The sequence below is a fragment of the Halichoerus grypus genome, chromosome 14 (assembly GCF_964656455.1).
Source record: "Halichoerus grypus chromosome 14, mHalGry1.hap1.1, whole genome shotgun sequence".
NCBI classification, from domain to species: domain Eukaryota; kingdom Metazoa; phylum Chordata; class Mammalia; order Carnivora; family Phocidae; genus Halichoerus; species Halichoerus grypus.
In genome coordinates, this window is record NC_135725.1 from 10896721 (window position 1) to 10924209 (window position 27489).

The 27489-nt window shown below is 39.7% G+C and overlaps 1 protein-coding gene across 1 annotated transcript in view; it reads left to right on the forward strand.

The window, feature by feature from the left end:
• Positions 1-27489, forward strand: part of PGM5 (phosphoglucomutase 5) — a 194989-nt gene that overhangs the window by 23400 nt on the left and 144100 nt on the right. Inside the window, exons 3-6 of the mRNA XM_078062323.1 lie at positions 8122-8268; positions 11228-11353; positions 20103-20293; positions 20869-21023. Coding sequence (XP_077918449.1) covers positions 8122-8268; positions 11228-11353; positions 20103-20293; positions 20869-21023 — 619 coding nt within the window. The remainder of the gene's footprint in view (positions 1-8121; positions 8269-11227; positions 11354-20102; positions 20294-20868; positions 21024-27489) is intronic.

The following is a 27489-nucleotide window of genomic DNA, read 5'->3' on the forward strand; positions in this document are numbered from 1 at the left end:
GGATCCAACAGTACATTAAAAGGATTATTCACCACGACCAAGTGGGATTTATCCCTGGGCTGCAAGGCTGGTTCAACATCCGCAAATCAATCAATGTGATACAGTACATTAACAAAAGAAAGAACAAGAATCGTATGATCCTCCCAATAGATGCAGAAAAAACATTTGAGAAAGTACAGCATCCTTTCTTGATCAAAACTCTTCAGAGTATAGGCATAGAGGGTACATACCTCAATATCATAAAAGCCATCTATGAAAAACCCACAGCGAATATCATTCCCAATGGGGAAAAACTGAGAGCTTTCCCCCTAAGGTCAGGAATGCGGCAGGGATGTCCACTCTCACCACTGCTATTCAACATAGTATTAGAAGTCCTAGCCACAGCAATCAGACAACAAAAAGAAATAAAAGGCATCCAAATCGGCAAAGAAGAAGTCAAACTCTCACTCTTCGCAGATGATATGATACTTTATGTGGAAAACCCAAAAGACTCCACCCCAAAACTGCTAGAACTCATACAGGAATTCAGTAAAGTGGCAGGATATAAAATCAATGCACAGAAGTCAGTGGCATTCCTATACACCACAAGACAGAAGAAAGAGAAATTAAGGAGTCAATCCCATTTACAATTGCACCCAAAACCGTAAGATACCTAGGAATAAATCTAACCAAAGAGGCAAGGATCTGTACTCAGAAAACTAAAATACTCATGAAAGAAATTGAGGAAGACACAAAGTAATGGAAAAAATGTTCCATGCTCATGGATTGGAAGAACAAATATTGTGAACATGTCAATGCTACCTAGAACAATCTACACATTCAATGCAATCCCCATCAAAATACCATCCACTTTTTTCAAAGAAATGGAACAAATAATCCTAAAATTTGTATGGAACCAGAAAAGACCCTGAATAGCCAGAGGAATGTTGAAAAAGAAAAGCAAAGCTGGTGGCATCACAATTCCGGACTTCCAGCTCTATTACAAAGCTGTCATCATCAAGACAGTATGGTACTGGCACAAAAACAGACACATAGATCAATGGAACAGAATAGAGAGCCCAGAAATGGACCCTCAACTCTATGGTCAACTCATCTTTGACAAAGCAGGAAAGAATGTCCAATGGAAAAAAGACAGTCTCTTCAACAAATGGTGTTGGGAAAATTGGACAGCCACACGCAGAAGAATGAAACTGGACCATTTCCTTACACCACACACAAAAATAGACTCAAAATGGTTGAAAGACCTAAATGTGAGACAGGAGTCCATCAAAATCCTAAAGGAGAACACGGGCAGCAACCTCTTCGACCTCAGCCGCAGCAACTTCTTCCTAGAAATATCGCCAAAGGCAAGGGAAGCAAGGGCAAAAATGAACTATTGGGACTTCATCAAGATAAAAAGCTTTTACACAGCAAAAGAAACAGTCAACAAAACCAAAAGACAACCGACAGAATGGGAGAAGAGATTTGCAAATGACATATCAGATAAAGGGCTAGTATCCAAAATCTATAAAGAACTTATCAAACTCAACACCCAAAGAACAAATGATCCAATCAAGAAATGGGCAGAAGACATGAACAGACATTTTTCCAAAGAAGACATCCAAATGGCCAACAGACACATGAAAAGGTGCTCAACATCGCTCGGCATCAGGGAAATCCAAATCAAAACCTCAATGAGATATCACCTCACACCAGTCAGAATGGCTAAAATTAACAAGTCAGGAAATGACAGATGTTGGCGGGGCTGCGGAGAAAGGGGTACCCTCCTACACTGTTGGTGGGAATGCGAGCTGGTGCAGCCACTCTGGAAAGCAGTATGGAGGTTCCTCAAAAAGTTGAAAATAGAGCTACCCTACGATCCAGCAATTGCACTACTGGGTATTTACCCCAAAGATACAAATGTAGGGATCCGAAGGGGTATGTGCACCCCAATGTTTATAGCAACAATGTCCACAATAGCTAAACTGTGGAAAGAGCCAAGATGTCCATCGACAGATGAATGGATAAAGAAGATGTGCTTTGTATATACAATGGAATATTATGCAGCCATCAAAAGGAATGAGATCTTGCCATTTGCAACGACGTGGATGGAACTGGAGGGTGTTATGCTGAGGGAAATAAGTCAATCAGAGAAAGATATGTATCATATGACCTCACTGATATGAAGAATTCTTAATCTCAGGAAACAACCTGAGTGTTGCTAGAATGGTGGGGGGTCGGAGGGATGGGGTGACTGGGTGATAGACGTTGGGGAGGGTATGTGCTATGGTGAGCGCTGTGAATTGTGCAAGACTGTTGCATCACAGATCTGTGTCTCTGAAACAAATAATACAATATATGTTAAGAAAAAAAAAAGAAGATAGCAGTATGGGAAGAATGAAGGGGGGAAATCGGAGGGGGAGACGAACCATGAGAGACGATGGACTCTGAAAAAGAAACTGAAGGTTCTAGAGGGGAGGCAGGTGAGAGGATGGGTTAGCCTGGTGATGGGTATTAAAGAGGGCATATTCTGCATGGAGCACTGGGTGTTATACACAAACAATGAATCATGGAACACTACTTCAAAAACTAATGATGTAATGTATGGTGATTAATGTAATAATAAAAAATTAAAAAGAAAAAAGACTGACACCTGAGAGATGAGCCCCCAAAATATCTGGCTTTGAAGACCAGCAGGCTCGTGCCCTTGACCCTCAGGTCTGTAGCGAACTGAGGGATGGCTCTTAAAGGGCCTGCATGCAGTCTCGCCCGCCCCAGGGCCCAGAGAGGAAGTTGGCTTACGTGATTATGGAGGCTGAAAAGTCCGGAGACCTGTAGACCCAGGAGAGCTGATGGCGGAGCTCTTGTCTGAGTCCAAAGGCCTGATAAACAGCAGATCTGATGTTTAAGTTCCAGTCCAAGTCCGGGTTCAAAGGCAGGAGAGGACTGTGTCTCAGCTGGAAGCCAGACAGAGAGAGTGAATTCTCCCTCACTCAGCCTCTTGTTCTGTCCAGGCTTTCAGTGGGTTGGATGAGGCCACTACATTGGGGATGGCACTCTCCTTTCCTCAGTCTACTGATTCAAATACTAATCTCATCCAGAAGCAGCCCTATAGACACACAGGAATAAGGTTTAACCAAATATTTGGGCATCCTGTGGCCCAGTCATGTTGACATATAAAATCAACCATCATAACCCTTGAGGTGACATGACAAGGAAGTGGCCTAATGGGATCTTGAATCCACTTGGTCTCTTGGTCCTCTGCCCTCCTCAGCACAGTGAAATGATTGTATAATGGATGCTTATCTGATATGGAAGGACTCTGGGTTTTAAAGTTGAAACGGACCCTCTAAGTCATTTAGATCATTCCTGTCATTTTATAGGTGAAGAAATCCCCAAGAGGCTGTTATTTCCTCAAGCTCACATGGCTGCTCAAGGCCAGACAAATGATTTTTTAGCGTAACTTGTAGACATCTCTCCTTCCTATAGTGTTGACTTTCTCTTGCTGAAATGCTTAGAATTATTTCACTATTTCTTATATTAATGTATATACATATATATACACACACACACACACATATTAATGTATATACATTTTTCCATTTTGCACTTTTCTCCCCTAAAGGATTTTAAGGTAAATTACAGCATGAAGACATTTTACACCTAAATATTTCTTTTTTTCTTTTCTTTTTTTTTAAAGATTTTATTTATTTATTTGAGAGAGAGAATGAGAGAGCGAGAACACATGAGAGGGGATAGGGTCAGAGGACGAAGCAGACTCCCTGCCGAGCAGGGAGCCCGATGCGGGACTCGATCCAGGGACTCCAGGATCATGACCTGAGCCGAAGGCAGTCGCTTAACCAACTGAGCCACCCAGGCGCCCTTCACCTAAATATTTCTGAATACATCTCTTAAAAAGAAAGACATTCCAGCATAACTACATTATCACACCTAACAAAATATGTAACAAAATAACACCAATTCTCTAATATCATCTAAAACCTAATCTATATTCAGATTTTTCCAATTGTCTCCAAAATGTTATTTATAGCTGTTTTACTCAAACCAGGATGCATCCAAGAACTATGCATTGCATTTCATTGTTAAGTCTCTTAATCTAGGACACTGAGTCTGCATTTATACATAGGTAGGAGCCGAATTTTAACCAACAACAGTAACCTTTATGAATTATTTTTGGCCTAGGCCAGAATATTCATTATTTCCACCTCCTTGCAGCCATTTTGGACATGATCCAAACAAATGAACTTCACTCACATCAAGTGTTTTAAAAAAAAAACACCTTATGACGTGTCCTATACTTCGAGAAGTTTTGCTTCATTAGAAAGCATACCTAGGATCCACATCTAGTCTTGCAGCAGCTACTGAGGATTTGAGGGAGAAAAATAGGCAATATTCAGTTATTCTCTATGCTGTTAACACAGGAAATTGAATGGGCTCAGAAAATGGCAATTAGTAGAGAAATGTGTTATAAAAGTTGCCAAACTAAACAATGGATTTCAAGTAAGCATTTGGAATTTATATTTGATTTCATATCTTACAAGAACATCTCAGTCATCTCTATGATATCCTATGAGACATAAAGGAAGAAGTTATTATTTAAATACCCATTTTGTAGACTAAATTACAGGAGGAAATGAGACCTATTCAGCCATACAGGAAGGGGATTGAATTTATCATTTGGCCTTTAACTGCATTGAAAGTCCCTCTCTTAACACTTAATTCTTCTTATTTGCATCGTCTTGGCGTCATTACTGAAGCTAACATTCCTAATGGCAAAGAAAGATTCAGTTGGTTTCTTCCTACTCAAAGTAGAATCAATTTTACCGTAATTTCTTTTTCCTGAAGAGGCATTCATCTCTTTTCATTGTGTGTCGTATAGATACTTTTTTTGGAATGAATTAAAAGGCTAAGTGTCTTGGGGCACCGGGGTGGTTCAGTCGGTTGGATATCCAACTCTTGATTTTGGCTCAGCTCATGATCTTGGGATCCTGGCATCCAGCCTGGCATTGAGCCCCTTGGTGGGCCCTGTGCTCAAAGGGGAGTCTGTTTCTCTCTCTCTCTTCCTCTGCCCCCCACCACTTGCACACGCTCTCTCTTTCTCTCTCAGATAAATGAATAAATCTTTAAAAAAAAAAGAAAGCTAAGTGTCCACAGAATTAGTAGGCACAGCCAGGGAAATAGGACACATCTGGAACTATGTTGCTTTTAAAGTGCATTTAGAGGACAGGACCATTCTGAGCATGTTTTTAAGTAGAGAGGAAGATGTTAGAGGGGAAATGGAATCCATAATAAAAATACTGGATTTTTTAGAATCTTACAGTGTGCTGGGCACCATACTCAGAACTTACTTACATTATCTTATTTAATCCTCATAACAACCCGATGAAGTTACTGAGGAATAAAATGTTTTAAAAAGCTTGGCCAGTGTCACAGAATTAGTAAGGTGTGGAGCTCAATTAGAGCCTAGATTCTGGGAAGGGGGCAGAACTTCTGAAAGAGAAGGCAAGGATGGGGAAAAAAACAACTCTGAGGGGTGCAGAATGAAAGTTTGGGGTAATAGTTACTATACCTGTTCAAAAAGAAAGTAAGAAGAAAATTGCCTGCTGAGATAATGGGACAAGGAGAGGAAGGACTTGGGATGTATTTTGTAAAAGGTACTCTTGGAAATGTATTGATGATTCATACATGAGAAGTCAAAAAGCTAAGTAGCATCATTCTTAGGGGGAGTCAATTGGTGTAATTTTTGACTACCTCCAACAGTATGTGGGAGTCTGGAAATTGCAGCAGTGGGGGCGGATGATGGTGATGTCTCAGGGTTGGGGAATGGCTGTGTAGATGTGGCACAGCCTCAAGACGGCTTATACTTGTTACGGGTGTCGGAGCTGACATCGGACGGTTAGGATTCAAAATCCAGCCTCTGTCTATTACCAATGATAGGACCTTGGTTAAGGATCTCCACCTCTTCAAATTTCAGTGTCCCCATTTGGAAAATGAGGGTAATAATAACTCCTCCTTCATCTGCTTTTTGTGAGTGCTGAATTCCAGGTAAAGTGTGAAAGGTGGTATATGTAAGTTTCAATAAATGTAGGTTCATGTTATTATGCTAACAAAGGTATGGCTGAAATGGTGGACCTGAGGGTCTTGCCTGAGATTAGAGACCAGTGAAACTAGAATGGACGGATAGCCTGGGATTAATCAAGTGATGGTAAGCATCAGTATAGGAAAGGGCAGGTTCAGCAGAAGTATGGAGTAGAGTAGCTGGCTGATAAGGAATCTGTGGGTTGAGGACACTCAAATTTGGTATTTTTGAAAGGATTTCAAGAGACAATAATACTTAAGATATGACTCTACCAGCCACTGAGTAAAATGAAGAGGAAAACTCATTAGAGCGGAAGATGTCAAGGAACTTGGAAGTGGTCGATGGATGCAGAGGTTGTTGATGAACTGTGAGGTTAACAACACGAGTGGTTGAGTAGCATCAGAGAAAACAAACTTGCTAGAAGTTGTTTTACTTTTGGAAACCAGTGTACTTTGTCATTAAATCAGGCTGTTTAAAAGTGAGGGACACAGCCAAAGAACACAGTGTGGCACCTAAGGGAGCAGGGAGATATTCATGCATTCTCCAATCGGACAAGCATAAAAAACGCAAAGACTGAACAGGACTATTTACTGTTTTACATTTCGCAGAAGGATAAAAAATGGTGAGGAGTGGAGGAGGAGGGCCATGTTTTTGTTTTTGTTTTTGTTTCTTTGCAGTCTTTACTTTTCCTAAAGGACAAGGAAATATGGGTAAAATCTACTAGGCTTCTTTCCCATGCACTAGAATGGGGGTATTTATTTTTAAAACAACTTTCTTGAGATATATATAGATATACAAAAAAAATCTGCACATAGTTAATGTGTACAATTTGATGTGTTTAGGTGCTGTTCCTTTTTATACATTCAATGAGCATTTATTGGGAGACAAAAACAGTGCTATGCTTTAAGGCAGCACCGTCTAATAGAAATACATTGTGAGTCGGAGATGATTTTAAACTTTCTAGTAGCCACATAAAAAAGTAAAAAACAAAAGGTGAAATGAACGATGCACTTTTAAACCTAGTATACTGAAAATATTATTTCGGCATGTTACTATAAAAGTTAAATGCAATCTATTAGATTTTTTCTATGAACTGTTCAAAATTTGATGTGTATTTTACAAGCACAGCACGTATCAATTTCACTAGCCATATTTCAGGTGCTCAATAGCTACATATCATTAGTGGCTACTATATTGAACAGTGTAGCTTGAAGGATTGGGATAGAAAAGAAATTATTTCTTGATTTCTTTTCAGTTGAAAGTTACAGTAGACTTGGTGAGTATAATTCATACAAAACCTATCTATTGATATTTCAGATCTTTCAATGTACTCATTTGATTCCCAAACTTGTTGCAAGAAATCTTAAGTGACTTGCAGTAAGATACAAAAATTAAAAAGAAAATTGGAAGGCGGACCAACTGTTGATTTCATGTTCATTTAAAGTCTTTCACAGCCTAATTGTCCTCTTGACCTTGTGAGGAAACACATCAAGTATTTTTGGTTAAACCTCATTTTAAAAACTTGGAAGTCACTAGAGAGCGTGAGTTGGGGAAAACGGTTAACCCTGGCAAGCTTCTGCCTCAACGAGGGAGCAGACTTGGGAGTAGAAGTCGTATTTTCTTTTTCTAGGTGCACTTGGGAGGCTACAGTTTAAATCTGGAATCCCTCACTTCTGTCAAGTGCATATCCTGTTGGTGTCTCATATCCTGAAAAAAGCTGATTACATAACCGGGTTTCCCTGGCAGGTGTGAAACTATTTTTAGGGAAGATGTATCATTGCTCAGAAGTGGATTCAGACAAACAAACATATGGGTTATTAGCCTATGTAGAACAGGTGAAGCTGACCAAATTTCCTCCATCATGGATGAATACAACACAAGGAATATGGAGGCTAATTGAATGGTGAACTGTTGTCCATTGTTTGGAGAACAAATGAATCTTTCTTTTGCTTGGTGGTGAAGGAGGTAACATTCCTCTGATTGAAGTTGCAGACACTTTTTAAAAAAATTTATTTTTGGTGGTGTGCTATTTCCAAATGTAGGTCCTGCACCAGATGTGGTCTCAGACAAAATCTATCAGATCAGCAAAACAATTGAGGAATATGCCATATGCCCTGATCTTCGAATTGACCTATCTCGGCTTGGAAGACAAGAATTTGACCTGGAGAACAAATTCAAGCCATTCAGAGGTAATAGATTATATTTTGAAGAACTCAGAATAACTCCATGGGTGGAGGTGACTCTGCTTTCTGGGATGAGGGGGGTGCACACACTAAAGTGATTGGTTTATCTATTTGGGGAGTGACTTGATAAGCAGATGTAGTATGACTGTGGTGTACAGGGAGGTGAGAGCAGCCAAGATACTCAGAACTGGCAGCTTTTAAAAATGACTTCTCAAACTCTAGATCACTTTCAACATAGGAAAAATGTCATAGCTGACTCCCTTGCCATTCCAAGAATAGGACGTGAATCGCCAAAACATGTCTTCACTTTTCTAATCAATTACAGTGAAGATGCTGGAATATTTTATGTAGTTAAGAAGAGAACCAACAAGGTAATGGGGTTATTAAAAATTCGCATGGACGGTAGGCATTTTTTTTTCCAAGTCAGAACCAGAACCATGCTGTTCAACTTGATTCAATGTGCAAAGGATCACCCATTCCATACCAAGCACTATGTGAGGAGATTTTATGAAGGAACTCAGTAAGTACCAAATGGATTGAGGCAAAGCACAGAATGAAATTGCCCCAAATATCCCATACTAGAGAGTGACTGAAACTTCTGAAGTACTCAGATTATAACTTTTAATTTTACAGATTAATATTGAACAATATAACATCACTAATATCATATATATGCATATTATGTCCCCCTTCTTTTATCCTATTGCTTTTTCCTAGAACGTATACAATTAGCCCTAAACCAACTTGTTACTCCTTTAGTGCCCTATATGCTTAAATACGGTCTGTGTTAAGATGTTATCCTTATTTGACAAGTAAATTAATTTAGCTAAAAAGATTAAATACCAGGCTTGCAGCCACATGGCATTTGAGGGACAGGCAAGGAAGAGCTTGAAATGGACTGTTGAGGGGTCACACTGTTAAGCCAACACTACTACCTTTTTCTTGAAGGATTTTGAGTCAATTGCTTGCTTAGCTAACCAGCAGAAATTAACTGGAAGCAATGTGATACTGGAAACAGTGGTGCCTCCTTTTATTAATCTAGCTGGGAGCATGCACACACATGCACACAGAGTGGTTTGACAACTGTGAACAGGGGATATATTATATGAAACAAATGGATTTAAATATGCTTGTTTACATATGTTTGGAAAAACCGGACAGTGAGATGACTGGGAAAAATCATGCATTACCATCAGGAAGAAGTTATGAATGATTTATTTACTTTTGGTATCTTCACAATTTTTATACTTGTCTAAGAGACCCATATCTTTGGTGAGCTCAGATTCAGGCTGTTTCTGCAGCCATATTGCTAATTTGATGAGTTTTCTAAAATGCTGTGGATATCAGGAGGTGGGTAGAAGAATTCCTTGGCTCCCAAGAAGAATTTGGAGATAATCATTTGGGATAATTTATGTGCTGTGTTCTTGCTGTTTTAAATGTTGAGCAAGGCTTGAGTTAATTGGAAATACATCATTCCTTGGCATTTCACCTTAAGGGGTCTAGAGCATGAACTATTTGATGTGAACTTTCAATTTTCACTGATTTCTACTTGCTTCCTTGTTTTTTTACATTTCTGTTTACTATGTGTTATCTGCTATGAATACCAAGTATATTTAGGCAAGTGGTTCAAGAATTAAAGAACCAGAATGAAATTGCCAAAAATATTACCTTATATTGTGGAGTAGGACTTCTAATGTACTCTTTTACTTCATAGATTAATTTTTTTATTGTGGTATAATATACATAATGTAAAATTTACTATTTTAACCATTTTTAGGTATACATTTCATACAGATTAATTCTTAATTTATTGTATAAATTAATATCCCTCTCAGGCCAAAAGATTAAAAATGATTTGTGTTCATCAGAAAATTATTACATTATATTTGAATAGGCACACATACTATATTGATTTAAGTGCAAGGAAAAATATTTTTAGATGGGTGTTTGACCAGATGAAGGGATATTTTCATATAACATATTAAAATTCCATTCATTAAATATTATACCTGGAATTTACTGAAAATTGTTAAAGGTGGATTGGTAATATCTTTAGTGCAGGTTTAAGTATTTCAGAATTCCAAAGTAGTACATATTTGAAAAATTTGAAAAACAACATACATATGTTTCAAAATTTAACTATGAACTTAAAAGCAGGGCTTATGGACAAATTTTAGTGCCTAAAGAGTCAAGTATTTACTATTCTAGGAAAACACTTTCTTAGTGTTAATTATATGTTGATGGCCAAGTTTGAAAAATGTAATGAATATTTGGCATTGTGTGTATCTGTCAAATAACTGGAAAAGACTAGTTTGGGATTCCTGGTCACTGGGTGGTGCCAAACATTGCAGAATACTTGTGTTTAATGAGGATTTCTAAATATCTGGCATTCACCCTGAAATGGGTACTGGATTGGGCACACAAGAGACTCATACAAACTCAGGAATGTATCTTTCATCACCAATTCTAACCCTGGATTTAGTGGGCACAATGGCATTTAGAAAATAAGGGTCACTGCTGAAGTCACTCCTTGATTTGTTTTAAGCCTTCTGAGTCATTCTTTGGCTGAGCCCCACAGGAGAGGCACCTGGGTGTGCCAAGATGCCTCTTAGCATTGAGGTGTGTGCCTTCTTTGGAAGGGAGGTGGTAGAAGGAAGGTGGGATAAAAGGGCACAGTTTGATCTTAACTACTTTATTTTGTGGTTGATTCTTCATTTGCAAAGAGGAATGTATAGCTTGTATTATGTGTACCCATTTGTGACCGGAAAAGTTGGGAGGATCTTGAATGTATCTTAATTTGTGACTTAGCATACAAGTGGACACTTGGCTTCCTGCATCATGGGTAGGGTTATGATGGAATTGTGATCAGAACTTCATGCTATGAGGGTGGTGATTCTTTTTTACACTTCCAAGTATGCTTCATGGGTATGGTCAATGATGTTTCCTTTTGCTTTCCTACCCTTAGTGGAGATAGTGGACCCAGTAGATATCTATCTCAACCTCCTTCGGACCATCTTTGACTTTAATGCCATCAAGAGTTTGCTGACAGGGCCTGGCCAACTGAAGATCCGAGTTGATGCGATGCATGGAGGTAAGTTCGTGGTCTTCTCCCAGTTGGTGGACTAGAAATGTTAAGGAGACCTCTACCTGTGTTGGGTTTTTGAGATTATGAGGAAGATTGGATTCATAGATACTCACACAATGTGTTTATGTTCAGATATTTGGAACGTTCTGGAAAACTTCAGGGTTTTAATTTCTTTCTCTTTTTTTTCTTAGATTAAAAAAATACATCATTTTTTAATTGAAGTGTAGTTGACATGCGATGTTACAATAGTTTCAGGTGTACAACATAGTGATTTGACAGTTCTATATGTTATGCTCTGCTCACCACACATGTAGTCTGTCACCATGCAATGCTATTACAATACCGTGGACTATATTCCTTATGCTGTACCTTTCATCCCCATGACTTATTCATTCCATAACTGGAAGCCTGGATCTCCCACTCCCCTTCCTGCATTTTGTGCATCCCCCCATCCCCCTCCCCTGGCACTTTCTCTCTTTTGAAACAAATGAAGATAGTGGTGAACAAATGAGTTGGAGACTATGCCTATTCAAGTGTTGAATGGATAGTTAACTGTAGTCATTTAAAAAAATCTATTTTTTAAAAGATTTTATTTATTTATTTCAGAGAGAGAGTGCATGAGTGGAGGGGAGGGACAGAGGGAGAGGACTCCTCACTGAGCAGGGAGGCCAACGTGGAGCTCGATCCCAGGACCCTGAGATAATGTGAGCCAAAGACAGACGCTTAACCGACTGAGCCATCCAGGTGCCCCCCCCACCAAAAAATCTATTTTGATCACTGTACACGCATATAGTTTAAACAGTCAAGTAGTTCAAAGTTTCTTATGAACAAAATCTAGGCCCAACTCCCCCCAGTTTCCTACAGAGGCAACTTTTTTTTTTTAACATTTTAAACTTTTTTCTTTTAAGTATTTATCTCCCTATTACTAAATACTATGAATATACTTCTCCTTGTTGAGTTTCAGTTTGGGCATTACTGACATTATATGATGGAAGATGAGGTGGTAGCTCTCTTTTACCCTCTCCATTCACTCAATCCAAGCACACTTCTCTCAACTAATTATATCATAATTTTGGTGAGATCAGTATCCAGTGTCTACATTATCAGAACACTGCTGAGCCATGTAAAATGTATTTTCTCACAGCACAACTTTTTTTATGAATAGTGCCCTATTTCATGTTTCATGAATGTCATATTTTTAACGTAAGTCAGGTTTACTGAGGTATAATTTATATGCAGTAAAACTGACATCTTTTAGGAGGTTTGACAAACATATATAGTCATGTAATGACTGTGACAATCAAGATATAGAATATTTCCCTCACTTCAGCAAGTTCCCTTGTGGCCCTTTGTAGTCGTACCCCTCATCCTAATCCCTAGCTCCTGGCAATCACTCATCTGGTTTTGCCTACATAATTTTGCCTTTTCCAGAAAGCCATCTAAATGGAGCATAAAATATGTAAAGCCCTTTTCTTCAGGCTTCTTTCACTCACATAAAATTCTAGAGATAGAATCATGGTGTTGAATGTATCAGTGTTGATTTCTTGTTACTACCGAGTAGTATTCCATTGTAGGAATGTACTATAGTTTGTTTATCTACTCATCAGTTGATATAATTATGGTTATTTCCAGGTTTTGGTTACTACAAACAAAGTTGCTGTTAACATTTGTGAATAAGTCTTTATGGGTTACATGATTGCATTTGTCTTAGATAAATACCCAGGACGGGGATTGCTGAGTCACAGGACAAGTACATATTTCACTTTATATGAAACTGCCAAGCTTTTGTCCAAAGTGGCTGTACAATTTGCATTGCCAGCAGTGTATGATGACTTTAGTTTTTCCATGTCCTCACCAACACTTGGTATTGTCAGTGTTTTCAATTTTAGCCATTCTACTATATCTTCTTGGTTGCTATTAAAATATTACTGAGGAGAAGGGAGGAAGATGGTGGAGGAGGGGACCCTAGTTTCGTCTGGTCCCTGGAATTCAGCTAGATAGCTATCAAATAATTCTGAACACCTGTTTTCCCCATTGAGAATGATATTTGCTGTGGGGTTTTCACATATGGTTTTTATGATATTGAGCTATGTTCCCCCCATCCCTACACTGTGAGAGTTTCAATTAAGAAAGGATGCTATACTTTGTCAAATGCTTTTTCTGCATCTATTGAGAGGATCGTATGGTTCTTGTTCTTTCTTTTATTAATGTATTGTATCACATTGATTGATTTGTGGATGTTGAACCAACCTTGCAGCCCAGGGATAAACCCCACTTGGTCGTGGTGAATAATCCTTTTAATGTACTGTTGGATCCACTTGGCTAGTATTTTGGTGAGAATTTTTGCATCCATGTTCATCAGGAATATTGGTCTGTAATTCTCCTTTTTGATGGGGTCTTTGTCTGATTTGGGGATCAAGGTAATGCTGGCCTCATAAAATGAGTTTGGAAGTTTTCTTTCCATTTCTATTTTTTGGAACGGTTTCAGAAGAATAGGTATTAATTCTTCTTTACATGTTTGGTAGAATTCCCTTGGGAAGCCATCTGGCCCTGGGCTCTTGTTTGTGGGGAGAGTTTTGATTACTGCTTCAATTTCCTTGCTGGTTATGGGTCTATTCAGGTTTTCTATTTCTTCCTCTTTCAGTTTTGGTAGTTTATACTTCTCTAGGAATGTATCCATTTCTTCCAGATAGTCTAATTGCTGGCAAATAGTTGCTCATAATATGTTCTTATAATTGTTTGTATTTCTTTGGTGTTGGTTGTCATCTCTCCTCTTTCATTCATGATTTTGTTGATTTGGGTCCTTTCTCTTTTCTTTTTGGTAAGTCTGGCCAGGGGTTTATCAATCTTGTTAATTCTTTCAAAGAACCAGCTCCTAGTTTCGTTGATCTGTTCTTTTGGTTTCTATTTCATTGATTTCTGCTCTGATCTTTATTATTTCTCTTCTCCTGCTGGGCTTAGGCTTTATTTGCTGTTCTTTCTCCAGCTCCTTTAGGTGTAGAGTTAGGTTGTACATTTGAGACCTTTCTTGTTTCTTGAGAAAGGCTTGTATTGCTATATACTTTCCTCTTAGGACTGCCTTTGCTGCATCCCAAAGGTTTTGAACAGTTGTGTTTTCATTTTCATTTGTTTCCATGAATTTTTTAAATTCTTCTTTAATTTCCTGGTTGACCCATTCATTCTTTAGTAGGATGCTCTTTAACCTCCATGTATTTGAGTTCTTTCCGACTTTCCTCTTGTGATTGAGTTCTAGTTTCCAAGCATTGTGGTCTGAAAATAGGCAGGGAATGATCCCAGTCTTTTGGTACCGGTTGAGACCTGATTTGTGACCTAGGATATGATCTATTCTGGAGAACGTTCCATGAGCACTAGAGAAGAATGTGTATTCTGTTGCTTTGGGATGGAATGTTCTGAATATATCTGTGAAGTCCATCTGGTCCAGTGTGTCATTTAAAGCCTTTATTTCCTTGTTGATCTTTTGCTTAGATGATCTGTCCATTTCAGTGAGGGGGCTATTAAAGTCCCTTACTATTATTGTATTGTTGTCGATGTGTTTCTTTGCTTTTGTTATTAATTGGCTTATGTAATTGGCTGCTCCCATGTTAGGGGCATAGATATTTACAATTGTTAGATCTTCTTGTTGGATAGACCCTTTAAGTAGAATATAGTGTCCTTCCTCATCTCCTATTATAGTCTTTGGCTTAAAATCTAATTTGTCTGGGGCACCTGGGTGGCTCAGTCATTAAGCATCTGCCTTCGGCTCAGGTCATGATCCCAGGGTCCTGGGATCGAGCCCCACATTGGGCTCCCTGCTCCGCGGGAGGCCTGTTTCTCCTTCTCCCTCTCCCCCTGCTTGTGTTCCCTCTCTCGCTGTCTCTCTCTCTGTCAAATAAATAAAAATTAAAAAAAAAAATCTTTAAAATCTAATTTGTCTGATATAAGGATTGCCACCCCAGCTTTCTTTTGGTGTCCATTAGCATGGATGGTTTTCCACCCCCTCACTTTCAATCTGGAGGTGTCTTTGTGTCTAAAATGAGTCTCTTGCAGGCAGCATATTGATGAGTCTTTTTTTTTATCCACTCTGATACCCTGTGTCTTTTGATTGGGGCATTTAGCCCATTTACATTTAGGGTAACTATTGAAAGATATGAATTTAGTGCCATTGTATTTCCTGTAAGGTGACTGTTACTGTATATTGTCTGTGTTCCTTTCTGGTCTATGTTACTTTTAGGCTCTCTCTTTGCTTAGAGGACCCCTTTCAATATTTCTTGTAGGGCTGGTTTCGTGTTTGCAAATTCTTTTAGTTTTTGTTTGTACTGGAAGCTTTTTATCGCTCCTTCTATTTTCAATGAAGCCTAGCTGGATATAGTATTCTTGGCTGCATATTTTTCTTGTTTAGTGCTCTGAATATATCATGCCAGTCCTTTCTGGCCTGCCAGGTCTCTGTGGATAGGTCTGCTGCCATTATAATGTTTCTACCATTGTAGGTTACTGACCTCTTTTCCCGAGCTGCTTTCAGGATTTTCTCTTTGTCTCTGAGACTTGTAAGTTTTACTATTAGATGTCGGGGTGTTGACCTATTTTTATTGATTTTGAGAGGGGGTTCTCCGTGCCTCCTGGATTTTGATGCCTGTTTCCTTCCCCAAATTAGGGAAGTTCTCTGCTATAATTTGCTTCAATATACCTTCTCCCCCCCCCCTTTCTTTTTCTGGGATCCCAAGTATTCTAATATTGTTTCATCTTATGGTATCACTTATCTCTCGAATTCTGCCCTCATGATCCAGGAGTTGTTTATCTCTCTTTTTCTCAGCATCTTTATTTTCCATCATTTGGTCTTCTGTATCACTAATTCTCTCTTCTGCCTCATTTATCCTAGCTTTTAGAGCCTCCATTTTTGATTGCACCTCATTAATAGTCTTTTTGATTTCGACTTGGATAGATTTTAGTTCTTTTATTTCTCCAGAAAGGGATTCTCTAGTATCTTCCATGTTTTTTGCAAGCCCAACTAGTATCTTTATAATCATCATTCTGAACTCTAGTTCCGACATTTTACTAATGTCCGTATTAAGTCCCTGGCAGTCGGTACTGCCTCTTGTTCTTTTTGTTGAGGTGATTTTTTCCGTCTTGTCATTTTGTCCGGAGGAGAATAGATGAATAAGAGAACAAAATGCTAAAAGTGTAACAATGACCCCAGAAAAATATACACTAAACAAATCAGAAGGGACCCGAGAACGGGGGGAATAGAAAGGGAAAGAAGAAAAAAAAAAGAATATGATCAGGCTGGTGAATAGATTAGAGCCACACACTAGATTTCAGGCATATTTTGGTCTGTTAGAAGAAACTGCCTCCCAAATTTTTAAAGAAAGAAAAACATATATGTACTAAAATAAAGGTAAATAAAATGAAGGGACAGAATATGACTGTAAAGATGAAAATTATAAGAGATTTTATAAAAGGAATTTATAAGATAAGAAGTTGGTTTAGAAAAGAAAGAAGAAAAGGGAGAGAATGTGATCAGGCAGGAGACTAAAACAGAGCCATACACTAGAGATTTAGGGTATATTTTGGTCTGTTAGAAGAAACTGTACCCCAAAATTTTAAAGACAGAAAAACTTATATATATAGAAAAAATAAGGTTAACTACAATGAAGGGATAGAATATGACTCTAAAAATGAAAATTAAAATGATTTTTAAAAAAGGGATCGATAAGATGTTGGTTGAAAAAGGAAAGATGACAAATTAAAAAAAATAGAAAAAGAAAAAAATAAAGAAAATTTAAAAAATTAACTTTCAAAGACTAAAGAATCGTGGGAAAAAATCCATGAATTCTATGTGCATATTCCCCTAGCGCTGGAGTTCTGCCATTCTCCTTGATTGGTAAACTTGGTCTTGGCTGGCTGTTCTTGCTAATCTTCTGGGGCAGGGGCCTTTTGCCATGGTTCCCAAATGTCTTTGCCGGAGGCGGAATTGCCCTGCCCTTGCCGGTCCAGACTGAGTAATCTGCTCGGGTTTGCTCTCAGGAGCTTTTGTTCCCTGCAAGCTTTCCGTACAGCTTTGGAGGCCGAGAGTGAAAATGGCAGCCTCCCAATCTCCGCCCTGGAGGAGCCTAGAACTCGGGGCCCCACTCCTCAGTGCGCCCCCAGAGAAAAGCAGTCAGTCACTCCCGTCTCCCCGGTCTCTGGCTGCACTCTGTGCTCACCCGGCCTGTGAGTGAGCGTTTCTATCTCTGGCACCCGACCCCGTGTGGAGTCTCCAAACCCCGCAGATCCCTGCGGTGCGCTCCCGCGCCACTCCTCCCGGGGGAAGAAGGGGAGTCTCCCGGGATCTGCTGCTTGTTGGATCCCTGCTGGAGGAGCAGTGGCCCGACTGTGCCGCGGATCACGGTTTATGGCAACCCCGAGCTGAGAGCCCACTCCTCAGCTCCGTCTCTGCATCTGGCTCCCCACTCCGATACGTGGGAGCTGTGCCACACTCAGGCACCCCTGGTCTTTCTGTGACCCCGAGGGTCCTGAGACCACACTGTCCCAGCGAGGGTTCCATCCCCCGCTTAGCCACTGGAGTGACGTCCCTCAGCGGAGCCGACTTCTAAAAGTTCCGGTTTTGTGCTCCACTGTTCTATCACTTGCCGGTAGGGGCTGACGGAGGCCCCATCCCCCTGCGGTCTATCTTCCTGAATATCACCTTGGATTCACTTCTCCGCACGTCCTACCTTCCAGAAAGTGGTTGCTTTTCTGTTCAGAGAGTTGCTGCTATTCTTTTCTTTGCTCTCTTGTTGAGTTTGTAAGTGTTCAGAATGGTTTGGTAACTATCTAGCTGAATTCCTGGGACCAGACGAAACTTAGGTCTCCTACTCCTCTGCCATCTTGCTCCTCCTCTCCTATCATCTGTATTTTAAACCAATGATATATTTAATTGTAAGTTTTTTTTTATGGGGACACCTGGATGGCTTAGTCATTTAAGCATCTGCCTTCGGCTCAGGTCATAGTCCCAGGGTCCTGGGATTGAGCCCCACATCAGGCTCCCTGCTTAGCAGGGAGCCTGCTTCTCCCTCTCCCTCTGCCCCTCCCCTGGCTCATTCTCTTTCTCTTTTGCTCTCACTTTCAAATAAATAAATAAATAAAATCTTCAAAAAGAAAATTGTTTTTTATGACCTTTACATTTGAAAATATTTAATATCCTATAATTATGCTAATTGCAGTATTAATGAAAAAGTACACTTACAAAAAAATATTGCTGATATATATTTTAAAAGTTTTCTTTTCCCTGTATAGTTTCTGTTTCCTCTAGGTTGCTCTTTACTCTTTTTGTTTTGATCTCATGTTAATTGCATTTTTCAAAAGTTTGGTGATCCTTGGCTGTCTGGCACATTTAAGAATGAGGCACTAAAAATTTTGTTGGGAGATCTGAGCCCCTGTGTGGAGCTCATCCTCCATGGGCTTTACTCTGAGATCATCTGGTTGGGCTTTTTTTTCTTTCTTATTGGGCTGATCATATTCCCCAGAAAAGGATTTTTCAGGTTCTTGCCCTCGCATCATCTGGCCTAGAGGGAAGACAGTTTCTCTTTCTAAATATTTTAAGCAATATATCTGGTTTTGAGCCTCATTGCCTAGCTTATACTATATGTCCATCTCTGAATCAATTACTCTGGCTGAGGGATGGAGGATATTGATTGGGCAGACCTAGGTCACCTTCTCAGTCTTGGGAGAAGTGGGATTTAGCCATAAGAACTAAGATGGGGAAGGGATTTATTCTCCAAAGGAAACCCAAAATATTGCAACTAGAGGAAGGGGAAATAAGTGCTGGACAAGCAAAATCAAAAGATATTCAGTGTTTGAGGGTTGTGTTGTACTAGTGGAAATTAAATGGAAAGCAATGCTTTACATATATTTCAGCCAACAGGATTACATGCTGGTCCCCAGATCTGCTGTATGTTCTAACTCAGGCTCCATTCCCTTGTTCATAATGTCCTTTCCATTTGGATGGCATCCCTACTCCCCATCTCTATCAAATTTATATTCTCTCTTCAAGTCCCTCCAGAAATTCTGCCCTCTTTCTTGAAACTTTACCTGTGGTTGTTTCTTCTCATAAGCCATTGGATCTAATTGTTTTATAAATATCCATTGCATAGTACCAGTCTTAGCACTGCAATCACTCACCTGTAGATTTGACCCAGCCCAGTAATGTAGAATCAGTGTGATTTGCATCCCTTGAATATGATGTTTCTATTCTTAACATAGGAATTCCACGTTAGGCGCTCCATAAATGTGTTGAACTGGAAAATACAATTTCTTAGCAATTATTTTGCAAAATATGCTTAGTTTTATATGCTTCTGTGGTTTACAGTGTCCAACTATATACTTGGCAGAGTTAAAATGATTGCAGAGACAAAGAACATTCCTAGAGCCTTTAGTGTTTTTGCCTATATTTAGCCAAATTTTTTTAATACACAAAAAGCAATACACAATGGATCATTATTAAGTAGTTGGTTTCTTTCTGGCAACATATTAGAAAAGTTTTGGAGAAAAATTTTATGTAACTGGTTATTGGATACATCTATATGCCCAGCATAGCAATTGGCACATGGTAGGTACTCAATGAATAGTAACTGAAATAAGTAGTACTCTGTGTTGTGTCTTGACAAAGCTTGTAGAATTTTTATCCTGTGCTATTAAATGGTCTTTCTTGTTCTAACCAGAACAGAACACTCTTGGGGGTTTCTGCAAAGATTTCATATTGCCACTTACCTCTTTTTAGTCATGGGACCCTACGTGAGAAAAGTCTTGTGTGATGAGCTGGGAGCTCCAGCCAATTCTGCAATAAACTGTGTTCCCTTGGAAGATTTTGGAGGGCAGCATCCTGACCCAAACCTGACATATGCAACAACCCTTCTGGAAGCTATGAAAGGAGGAGAATATGGATTTGGGGCTGCATTTGATGCTGATGGGGTAAGTAGGAAAATTTCCTGCCTGCTGACCCTTTTACCAGATAATAAGCCAAGCATCAGAAGCCAGAGAATTCATGGGGCTGGCTGATACGTATGGGGCATTTGAACCCTAACTGGTTCTGCCTCTGCTCTTCTTTTTAATGGCTCTTCTGTATTGCAATTAAATAGCTTTTAGTTTTCTTAGTTCCAGGGTATCATTATGTTATAAAAAGGTTATTTCTTTAAAAAAATATTCATGCAATAAATCTTTATTTATGGTTGGTTTTGTTAAAATTGCCATCTTGAGGAACAAGGTATTTCAGCAATAATTCTTGTATAAGTATATGGAGGCTACTGAAGCTTGAGATAGTCATCCACATTTCAACAGGTGGGACACATTCCTAACTGTGTCAAGGTCCTGGGCCCTACAATACTCAGGAATTTAAAAGAAGGTTTCTCATGCCCTCTGGGTTCATTCAAGCTGTTTTAGGTTGTTTAAATATGGAATGGCGGTAGAGAAGCTTGTGATGATTATGGGAATGGCGTGCTAGCAGCGGATGCCTCTGTCTGATCATTTTCACCCATTCCTTCTGACAGGACCGTTATATGATTCTAGGCCGAAATGGCTTCTTTGTGAGCCCTTCTGACTCACTGGCCATCATTGCTGCCAACCTCTCTTGCATTCCATATTTCCGTCAGATGGGGGTTCGAGGGTTTGGGAGGAGTATGCCCACCAGCACGGCCCTGGACAGGTAAGCAAGGATGTCACCGTGAAGAACTTCATGGTAGGTTTCTGATGTCAGTGTCCCCTTCATCATTAGCTGTCGCTCATTCTCCCCCGCCTCCCATGGGAATTGTGGGAAGTATGGGAACTTAGAGACCTGTATAGTGCACTTGGCAGGGGCATGAAGAATCATGTGGCCTGAACTTGATTCTTGGTTCTGCCACTTCTTAGCTGTGGGAACTTGAGAGACATGTGATCTCTGTGCCTCATTTTTTTTTGTCAGTCTTTTATTTTAGCACTTCTAGTGAGTACAAAATATTATTTCCTTTTTTAAAAAATTGAAGTATAATTAACATACAGTTTTATATTAGTTTCAGGTGTACAATATGATTCAACAATTCTATACATTATTCAGTGCTCATCATGATGAGTGTACTCTCGATACCCTTCACCTATTTCACCCATCCCCCCCCCCCACCTCCCCTCTGGGAACCGTCGGTGTGTTCTCTGTTCTTAAGAGTCTGGCGTTTTGTTTGTGTCTTATTTTCGTTTCTTAAATTCCATATACAAGTGAAATCATATGGTATTTGTTTTTCTTTGGTGGACTTATTTCCCTTAGCATTATATCATATTATATTTAATAATTGAGTAATATTCCATTTCTATGTATACCATTTCTTCTTTATCCATTCATGTATGGGTGGACACTTGGGTTGCTTCCATATCTTGGCTATTATAAATAATGCTGCAATAAACATAGGGGTGCGCCTATCTTTTCAAATTAGTGTTTTCATTTTCTTTGAGTAAACACACAGTAGTGGAATTACTGGATCATATAGTAATTGTATTTTTAAGTTTTTGAGGGCCTTTTATACTCTTTTCCACAGTGGCTGTATCAATTTCCATCCCCACCAACAGTGCACGAGGGTTCCTTTTTCTCCGCATCCTCGCCAACATTTGTTATTTCTTGTCTTCTTTATTCTAGCCATTCTGAGGTATGAAATGATATCTCATGTGGTTTTGATTTGCATTTCCCTGATGGTGAGTGATGTTGAGCATTTTTCATGTGTGTGTGTATTGCTATCTGGATGTTTTCTTTGGAAAAATGTCTATTCAGATCCTCTGCCCACTTTTAATTGGATAATTTGTATTTTTATGATTGAGTTGAATAAGTTTTTTTATATATTTTGGATATTAACCCCTTATTGGATATGTCATTTGCAAATATCTGCTCCCGTTCAGTAGGTGGTCTTTTTGTTTTATCAATGGAAGATGTTTCTGTGGCTGACAGCCAAAAAATTACTGCCTATGTTTTCTTCTAGGAGTTTTATGGTTTCAGGTCTCACATTTAGGTTTTTAATTCATTTTGAGTTTATTTTTGTGCATGGTGTAAGAAAGTGGTCCAATTCCATTCTTTTGAATGTAACTGTCCAGTTTTCCCAACATCATTTATTGAACAGACTGTCTTTTCCCCATTGTATATTCTTGCCTCCTTTGTCATAGATTAATTGAATATATAAGCATGGATTTATTTCTGAGCTCTTTATTGTTCTGTTCCATTGATCTATATGTCTCTTTTTGTGCCAGTACCCTTTCCTTACTAATTTTGATTTTCCTTTTTTTTTTTTAAGATTTTATTTATTTATTTGACAGAGAGAGACACAGCGAGAGCAGGAACACAAGCAGGGGGAGTGGGAGAGGGAGAAGCAGGCTTCCTGCGGAGCAGGGAGCCCGATGTGGGACTCGATCCCAGGACCCTGGGATCATGACCTGAGCTGAAGGCAGACGCCCAACGACTGAGCCACCCAGGTGCCCTGATTTTGATTTTCTAACTCTGTGCTGGGCACTGCTGTAAGCACATTCCGTAAACTTGATAGTCATCATAACTACACTGTGAGCCCATTTTACAGATGAAGGAACTGAGGTACAGGGAAGTTAAATAACTTGGTCAAGATCAGGGCCTAGCAAGGGTGGAACTGGGATTCTAACCAAGCCACTCCAGCTCCAGAGTGCAGGGTCTTTTTTTTTTTTTTTTTTTTGAGCGGTGCGGGTGCGCGTCAGAGAGAAAGAGAGAGAGCAGGGGTTGGGGCAGAGGGAGAGGGAGAGAGAGAATCTTAAGCAGGCTCCACACTCAGTGCAGAGCCCAACGTGGGGCTCGATCTCACAACCCTGAGATCATGACCTGAGCTGAAATCAAGAGTCAGACGCTTAACCGACTGAGCCACCCAGGCGCCCCTGGAGTGCATGGTCTCAATGACTCTGCAGTACTACTCCACATGGGGTGGTGGGACTGTAAGATCCATAGGAACCCAGAGAGGGGACAAGGGCCTCCGAGGAAGCTGCATGGCTTACTCTGAGTTTCAAGTGCTGATGTGACACCCTTGGCTGCTCAGGCTTCCAGGTGACAGCTCCCCGGGTGAGGCCTCTGTTAGTCATGCCCTCTAATCTCAAGTGCTCCCCCATGCTTCATGTTGCCCTTGGTCCCACCCTCAGAAGCGAGGAGATGAGGCTGGACAAGAATGAGGAGAGGGACCCACAGCACAGTCACCACCCCAGGAAGTGGAGCCTCAGTGGGAAGAATGAGAAGGCAGGATGAGGGATCCATTCCTCTTTTCCCCTGCCCATGGGATATTGGGCTGACCACTGGCCAGGCCTTATCCTGGGGGTGGGGCGCAAATGAGGCTCCTAGAGCCGTGGAGCAGGGCATGGGTTCCAGGGCTGTTCTGCTCCAGGCCTCAGTAGAGACGACAAATGAGAAGCAAGACAGTGTCCAGGCAGGAGCGGGAGAAGATGGGGCAGATGTGCCAGGCAGCCAGAATAAAGGGCATGCACTTGTCTGCTGCGCACGCCCCCCCCCCGAGAACCTCTGTTCTCAGCCAACAACTCAGGAGTCCTAACGAGCTCTTCTGAGCTTCCCAGGCCTGCTCCCCAACCCTTGGCTTCTGTAACTCAGGGTGTTGCTCCTCCAGCCATGTGGGTTCCCCTCCCCACCTCACATAGATTTAATTGGTCTTGATTTTTTCTTTTAAATGGGAACTTCATCTTTCTCTTAAAGGTTCTCAGAGACTAAGGCTGAAATTGGAGTTCCATTTCAAGCCTCTTACCACTTTTAACAAATAGAGCCCATTCTTTGGCATGCTTACTCTCAAATTCACTTGGTATCGATTTGACATTCAGCTGCTTTTGCTGACCCTACTCTCCCTATAGTGTGAGTAGCATTTGGGTGTTGACCCTTGCTGAGTTGAAGGGACGATGCGACACGCTCTGATCACTGTGTGGTTCCATATCCTCCACAGATACCAGTCCCACATTACTTATATCCTGGGGATCTTTGTATACTTTGATTCTGAGAGCAGTCAGGGTCAAGACCCTGGGGTGTCAGCAGGTTGTTGCGAAGCAGATCTTTTAGAAGAGGGAAATTAAAAGCAAGATCTGATGGGGTGGGGTGGAGAGACATCTCTTGAACCTCACTCTGAGTCTCCTTGAGTCTTTGGTATCTATTCCAAAGATAGATGGTTTGTAAACCACAAAACATACATACAAACCATGGTGATTTGTGGTTCCATTTTGATGAGGATGAAGGAAAAAGCCCTTTGCATGGCCCTCAAGCCAAAAAGATATTGCGGTCCTTAAAACACAAGTCCCAAATGCACATTTATATCCTGCAAGTCTCCTGCCAAGTAAGCCTTCTGTGCTTTGAAATTTTCATTTTTCTTTTGGCTTAGGTTTGCATCATTGTCATAACCGGTGATGTTGAGCTCCTTTTCATAAGCTTATTGTCCATTTGTGTAACTTTTTTGTTATGTATCAGTTCATATACATTTGCTCAATTAAAAAATTAGGTTGTTTTTTGTTATTGATTTATAGAAGTTCTTTATATATTCTGGCTAATGTCTTTTGTCAGCTATATGTATTGCAAGTATTTTCTCCCTGCCTGTTGCTTGCCTTTTCATATTGTTAGTGGTGCCTTTTGATGAGCAGAAGTTTTACATTTTGATGAAGTTTCATTTATTAATATTTTCTTGTATAGTTAGTATATACTTTTTGTCCTCTGCAAGAAGTCTCTGCTTGCCCAAAGGTCAGAAAGATGTTTTCCCTATGTTTTCTTCTACGATTGTTGTAGTTTTAATCTTCACATTTCAGTCTGTGATGATTTTGAATTAATTTTTGTGTGTGGTGAAAGGCAGGGGTCAAGGTTTACTTCTCTCCTATATCCAGTAGTTCCAACCTTGGTCATTGAAAAGAATTTTTTTTTCCTCTTGGTGCCTTTGTTGACCATATCTGTTTGGGTCTATTTCAGGATTCTCTATTTTCTCTCATTGATCTTTTTGCCTATCCTTATGCCAATATTATACTGTCTTGATTATTAAACCTTTAAAGTAAGCATTGAAATCAAGTGAATCCCCCAAGTGTTTTTTTCTTCTTGGCCAAATTAAAAAAATGATACATCCTAGCTTTTTTTTGTATTTCTATATACATTTTAGAATCAACTTGTCAATGTCTACCAATTGTGACAGTTTTGATTGGGATTGAGTAGAATCTATAGAATAATTTGGGGAGAATTGCATTTTAATAATATTGAGATCTCCAGTTGACAAATATGATTTATCTCTTCATTTTAGTTTTCTTTACTTTCTCTTACATATTTTCTAGTTTAATTTCTCTTATGTATGTTTTGTGGTTTACTGTAGAGGTCTCACACAATTTTTGTTAAATTTATTTCTGAGTATTTTCTATGTTTCTAATGCTATTATAAGTGGAATAGTTTTATAAATTTAATTTTCCAGTTGGTTGCTGCTAGCAATTAGAAATACAACTGATTTTTGTATCTTGACCTTGGATTCTTCCACCAGGAAGAATCTTTTGGATGCTCCCCACTTTACTTCTCTCCCTCAGGGGATATTGATATCAAGCTCATGCTATAATCCAAACTCAGTGCCTAGTGGCACCAAAGAGTAGGGTATACTATTCCACATTTTTTTCCATTTACCTTTGCTTATATCCTTCCATTAAAAAGGAAGAAAAAAAAGGATTCAATAAAACTGGAGAAAAAGGCAAAAATGGAGCCATCTTTAGACATTGAAGACTCAGGGTCATACAGGATCCTGATTGCTATGTAGGTTACTTAATATTATTTAATAATTTATTAAATATTTAATAATAGCATATTTAATAATAACACCTTTCACTTATACAGAATTTTATAATTTCGAAAGAACTTGTGTACATTTGATTTCACTTGATCTTTGCATGAATTTAGTGGGTAATTGGGAAGGCATGCCTCTCACCATCTTCAAGATGTTGAACCATGTATCAGAGAGGTTAAGTGACTTGTACAAGGTTACACAGCTAATCAGAAAGTGACCCAGGATTTGTAACTGGGTCTTCTAGTGTACAATTCCATCTGCCCAGTAACTACCACTGGATCAAGATGGTCCCTGAGAAACTAGTTGAGAATATTGCCCAACTCTCCTGGGGGATAGCCAGCAACTTTCCAAACCCTGGCCAGGAGAGGCAGGTTTCACTCTGACAACAAAAACCATTTGTCCTCTTTTCTCCCGGACATTTCCCGGCAGTTCTTGATTTCACTTTGTCCTCTCCCTCCCAATAAAACTCTGTTTCAGTAGGAAACCAGAGGCCTTGCTTAGAAATTTCACAAAGGGCCTGTTCTGATATGTAAGTGACCATTTAAAAGGATTATTCATGCTTGCTGGTTGGGATCCAGAATCCTGTGGGGCTTTGACGTGGTGATTTGTTTTGGGTATTTGATCTTTTGTGTAGCTCCCAGGTGGATTCTCATGATGGACACTTTATGAGCTTCTTTCTTCTTAGATAAAATAAATACAGCTTCAAAATCTTATCTTGACCATGGTTTACCTTACAGTTTTTATTTTTTTTAAATGAATAAAATCATTGGAATGTGCCTGAAAGTGCCAGGACCCAGAAGAATGACAACTGAGTACTTGAGACACATTAAATGGTGCACTTGCCTAAACTCTTGGGATTCCAGAATCAGGGGGGGCCTGTACCCTTGAAACTGATGAATTATTCAGGCAAAATGTCATTGTTCATAGATAATCGTTGTTCCCTGAGGGAAGACTTTCAGGGTCTTTAATTTCTACTCTTACAGTGTTACTGAAACAAGGACTCCATTTACCCCAGAATAATGCAGTTTCAGCATTGAAAATGGCATTCTTTTGGAGTTTTGTCCTTCTGAATGTGTCTGATTTGTAGTTGCAGATGAGTCTGTGAGGCTGAAATCATTTTGGTTCAAATGATTTGAGAAGTAAAGCACATTCAAAGTATATTTGTGGCCCGAGGTCTGTCTCCACCCCATGCAGAAGCATTAAATAATCCTCTGTGTCATCATCCTTCAATAATATTTATGAAGAGCCCATCTGTGCTTGGGAGTGTGCCGAGTGCTGTGCAAAACAAGGCAGACACACGAAGACTTGAGCCCTTCTCATTAGAGTTATTTACAGCCTCACACACCG